Raw genomic sequence first — 5,807 nt, 5'->3', positions numbered from 1 at the left:
AAGGAAGAAGGAAGGAAGGAAGGAAGGAAGGAAGGAAGGAAGGAAGGAAGGAAGGAAGGAAGGAAGGAAGGAAGGAAGGAAGGAAGGAAGGAAGGAAGGAAGGAAGGAAGGAAGGAAGGAAGGAAGGAAGGAAGGAAGGAAGGAAGGAAGGAAGGAAGGAAGGAAGGAAGGAAGGAAGGAAGGAAGGAAGGAAGGAAGGAAGGAAGAAGGAAGGAAGGAAGGAAGGAAGGAAGGAAGGAAGGAAGGAAGGAAGGAAGGAAGGAAGGAAGAAGGAAGGAAGGAAGGAAGGAAGGAAGGAAGGAAGGAAGGAAGGAAGGAAGGAAGGAAGGAAGGAAGGAAGGAAGGAAGGAAGGAAGGAAGGAAGGAAGGAAGGAAGGAAGGAAGGAAGGAAGGAAGGAAGGAAGGAAGGAAGGAAGGAAGGAAGGAAGGAAGGAAGGAAGGAAGGAAGGAAGGAAGGAAGGAAGGAAGGAAGGAATTTGTGCCATTACACATACTTATAATTAAATGGAACTAATACTTACAAGAAAAACAACACAATAAACCAGTAGATTGAGTAGCACACAATCTATTACTTTTGTAATGTTAATTCACACATTGCAGTATAAAATACCAATGGCATTTTCACAACAAACATTATGACCATTTAAACTCTGGGGTTCTTTGGTTACTTGTGACATTGTCTTTTTTTTTTTACAAACAGTAGCTTCATAAGAATGGTACAAAACTTGGTGACTTTTATTTTACTTGGTATATGAACACACACAAAAATAAAATTGGGACAGAAAAAGTCACACTTAGGGTCTTTGGCTCAAAATGACTGGCCATAGGAAATTGGCATAAATATGAAAATACAGAGTTTTTTTTTTTGCGCATGCAATCTACAACTCAGCCACAATCCAGAAAAAAAAACAACTGTGAAGGGGTGACTCTCTAAAACATCAAGAGTGCAAAACACTACAATACGCTCTCACACACACTTATACACACAAAAACACATGCACACACACAAATACACAAATGCATGTGTTTCATTTCAAAAGCTAATTTTGGGAAATGTGTGAAATAGAAGCAATCAATGTAAGAAATAAAGTGCACAGCAATGAAAGCATGACACTGTAAGCCATCAGAGTTCCAAACTAGACACACAGGGAAATATGAGATTGGTGAGACTGTAACAGAATCAATGAATCAAATAAAAGGGAGACATTGAATCCAAAATGCTAAAGTCACACACCATGTCACATGTCACACACAGGGGAAAAAAGATTTCAAACCAAGCATCATTTGCTTGAAAAGTGCTATATGGAGACACTCTGTTGTGATCTGTCACAGCCTGATCTGTAAATACAATTAGTATGTAAATATAGTTAGGATGATATTCAAAGCACTTTTTTTTTCCTCTATTTTTTTATTTACTGTTTGACAATTGTTATACTTTTGCTGTTATTTTACATTTATGTTCATAATTGCTGTTGCCTTTTGAATAAGAGTTACTGTTCATTGAATATGTAAAAAAAGAATACACATAATATGTAAATAGGGTTAGGATGATATTAATAATACTTTTATTTCTCTATTTACCATTTACTGTTTGATAATTATACTTTTGCTGTTATTTTGTTGCCAATGCTGTTGCTGTTCATAATTGCTGTACTAAATAAGAGTTATTGAATTTTACAAAAATTAATTTAAATCAAAATGTTCATTATAAAAAGGTTAAAAAAATAAAAATGCTATTCTTTCAGTCATACCAATTAAGTTAGAATTAAAACAATGGGTAACAAAATGCTTTCCATTGTTTCTCTTTCTAATGCAATGTTCTGGTTTGACTGTATTATAAAGTAATACTGGTGCTTCAAATTACCATTTAAACCAATCAATCAAACAATCAAACAAACAAAAAACTTGGCAAACAAACAAAAAACATTAGTCTTTGATAATCTATTTTTATATATTAAAATCCACAACCTGCAAAGGCAAGGGCAAATATGGGCAAATATGGGCAAATATGGGCAAATATGGGCAAATATGGGCAAGGGCAAATATGGGCAAATATGGGCAAGGGCAAATATGGGCAAGGGCAAATATGGGCAAATATGGGCATGGGCAAATATGGGCATGGGCAAATATGGGCAAGGGCAAATATGGGCAAGGGCAAATATGGGCAAGGGCAAATATGTGCAAAAACAACTAGAATTCACAAATCCTTCTATAGAGAGCATTACATCCATCTAGTGGTTAAAATATGATATTGCCTGATATTTATGTTCACTACGCCACCAGATGGCACAAATCTGACTTCAAAAAATGATTTTCTATAGGCCAGGTATCTAGCCTGGAAAAATCCAGACCCTAATCTATTAAAATTAAGGGTCTGGGATCGAGCAATGAAAACTGCCTAACTCGAGGGGCGGCACCAAGCATGCATTTGAAACTCTAACTGCACGCATTTGGATAACGCCACGACCAATCAAAACAATACACGCTTAGCTACCAGCAGAGCTAAATGATGTTTCATTAACAAAGTTCGGGAGAAGCGCGTCAGATGATTAGTGTAAACATCACAAGTCAATCAGCGCCATAGGTTTAAATACAGCTGACTCACCTCAATTCACTCGATGGTTTATCAGTAAACCTCCACCGCCCCATCTCATCACTCCGAGTTCTCGCTACTTCTATTGGGGGGTAACGTACTCTGGGTTCGGGCCACTCCCGAGTTTGGAGCCCTTCACGGGACAGCACGCCAAACATGCACTACTATTCTCCTGCTAATTATATGTAAGCGTGAACTCGTGAACTGATAGATTAAACTCTTGCCGTATCCAGTCGGCAAAACGGCAAAAACATCCTTCTTGCAAAGGAACGATTCGAGTTTTCTGTTCCTCTTTTATATGGAAAGCCAAGTCTAACTCGTTCATTGTAGCGGCCAAAGCCGTTTCAAACAACTTGTTGTTCATCTGTAGCGACAGCGATCTTTCAAAGTTTACTATATGATTCGGACGTCGCAGTGCTGTCATCATCAGCTTAGCTCGCCTCTGGCCCGCCTACATCAGATACACCGATTTGATTGGTTCCCACAACTGCTTACGTATTGCAGTAACCTGCATCATTGCTCGATGCCAGAGTGTCTTGCAGAGACAATTCAAATTGTGCTCTCACGAGACCTCTGGATTTCCAGGGTACCAGGTATCTACTTTAAACTGAAATACAGCATTAATTAAAAAATAATAAAAATTATATATATTTAAAAATTTTCTATTATATTCAATGGGAAAAAATAGATCATAATTATTGCATAAATGTTAATTATTATCATAAAATTCGGTCAAAACACAACAGAAAAAAAGAAAAAATATTATTGAACAAAAATACATTTGATTGATTTTACTGAAAAAAAAAAAAAAAAAAAAAAATTTCAGGGCTCCGGTCACTTTTGACCGTGAGGGCCCTGAGTGTGACTGGTCGGCAAAGAACCCCAGAGGGTTAATACTATTTCATCATGCTACACACTTAAGATTTTCCCATTCACACTAAATAACTGTTCTATTCACATTGCTTCATCTCTCCAGGTGACATATCCAGGACACAAAACCATCAGCCAGACTATTCAAGTGCCATACGGTCCAGATGTGTTCTCTGCCCTCAAACGCAACTTCGTTCTACAAAAGACTGACTACAGCTCAACAACATCACTGCCCCCATCCTGTACCACCACACATCTTCAAAACACACAAAGCAACAGTGACACCCTGCTGCCTACTGCATTCACTACACTTACTATATTACTCCAAATACTGCTGTCCTGAGGAAACAAACGCATTCAAAACAAATGCTTTTCTTCCACATTTTCACCAACAAATAATTGAATACACAGATTTCAGGTGTCAACAACCCATCAACATAAAAACAGGTTTTACTGCAAAGTTACCAATTTACACTTACTTTCAGACTTAATGCCGTCTCATTTTACCTGTTTTCAATAGTGCAAAATACCATTATACTGATGAATGAAGGTTGTGTATATGAACCCAATTATATAACATATACAAGTTGTAATTGTTGGCTAAGGTTACTAGTCTTCAATTCTCTTTTCTTTTTTATCATTTCAATATTTACACTAATTCCCTTAACCTCATTTGTACATTGACAGCATCTATTTGCGGTTGTGTAACATGTGAAAATGAAGCCAAATGAAACCCAGTGCTCTTTCTACCTCACTCAGTCTCCCATTAAAGACTGACAGTGCCTCAATAAACATGTCAAACAGAATCTGCAGTCTCCTTTTTCACAATCTCATACTGTCCTATGTAAAACATGACTATGTTTGCTATGTAAAGCAAGTATTACAACATTTAATTACAACCATTAAACATCAACTATTACAGCCACTACATTCATACACTTTCCCAAAACAAATGCTTAAGGTTCTTAAAATGAATCCCATTTTCAGTGTCACCTGACTTACAGAAAAACATGTCTATATCACAATGTGATGGAGATGGCCAAGCAGTTGAAACATCATGAACAGTAAGTACTCAATATCAACAACACATTGCCTCAAACCAATCAGCTCTCATCAGGCAACTTGAAGGTAACCTTGAACATTTTTATTAAAACCTCTCATGAACACCACGTGTTCATACGAGTGTGTAATGCACAATGCTCCACACATTGCATTTAATACATTACATCAGGTTTCATTTCACTGAAACAACAGTCACAAAGCACTAAGTTATTGGATTAATAAGAGAAACCACAAAAGATGCTTCACACAAAAGTATCTTTACTCTTCTAACACAAAAAGTTTTCCATTTTCACATTTTATACACATCTAAACTCCAAACAATACTAATCACTGCAAATGACTTCAGTGTAACATTTTTATTGTCATCAAATTGGACCGGTAAACTCCATAGCTTGCTTTGTAGTTTTGTATCATGCGTTATGCTGAATAGCAAAAGAACAAAACAATGGCTGCTTTTTAAAGGTGAGGAAGCTGCATTAAGTTAACATAATTATTTGTTACTAGCCACATGTTTCAATTTCAGTCCTAATAAACCCCATAGCCAGCTTGTCAAACAAACCATGATGTATCATTTCTTTTAAAACACTTCAATATGTTTGGTGTTACACAAAAGGGAAAGAAATTGTTCAAACTACACTTGATCAACTAAAAACACAGATGTGCAAACTTCAGACAATTTCTCAGGAAACAGTGCCACTCACACTAATGTTGTTTTCTTTTTTAAAAGTCATTGAAGATACATTTTTACTGCAAAACAGTTATAACTTACCACTGGGAGGACATATTGTTGAGAAACACTGCTTCAAATAACACATGCAAATAAGAAATATTTCCATTTATGTCAAAACTTTCTCCCATTTGCCCATCATTCAAAAATGCTCAAAACCTTTGAGATTGATCTTTCTACATGTTACACAAAGGACCTTAAGCAGACTTTCAGACGCCCGATCTATTGAAAGGCACCCTCCAAATTATTAGTATTACTACTCTCAAGTTGCCACACACTAATTTTTATTCCAACCCTGATTTTACTGCATAGTTCAAATAATTGTGATACTCATTTAAGACAAATTCTTGTTTGGGTTTACCTCATTCATTCTGAACTCAACTGCTCTCATTTTCAACACATCATCCTCTGAATTCAGCCCCAAGGTCTCTCATCTGTGCTTTCAGAAAAACACACAACAGACAACAGTGAAAAATTCAAACTTTTCTTCTTCAAGTCAGCGCTTTTTTATTTAACTGTTTAATTTCATGATTTATTTGCACTGTCACAAACGGT

The 5,807-nt window shown here is 36.6% G+C and overlaps 1 protein-coding gene across 1 annotated transcript in view; it reads left to right on the top strand.

Moving 5' to 3' along the window:
* Window positions 1-4,269, top strand: part of cpm (carboxypeptidase M) — a 48,088-nt gene extending 43,819 nt beyond the window's left edge. The window contains exon 9 of the mRNA XM_073838894.1: window positions 3,570-4,269. Within this exon, the coding sequence (XP_073694995.1) occupies window positions 3,570-3,806 (237 nt within the window). The 3' untranslated portion in view covers window positions 3,807-4,269. The remainder of the gene's footprint in view (window positions 1-3,569) is intronic.
* Window positions 4,270-5,807: the final 1,538 nt, after the last annotated feature.

Source organism: Garra rufa, chromosome 4 (assembly GCF_049309525.1).
Source record: "Garra rufa chromosome 4, GarRuf1.0, whole genome shotgun sequence".
Classification (NCBI taxonomy): domain Eukaryota; kingdom Metazoa; phylum Chordata; class Actinopteri; order Cypriniformes; family Cyprinidae; genus Garra; species Garra rufa.
This window is presented reverse-complemented; position numbering and strand designations above follow the sequence as displayed.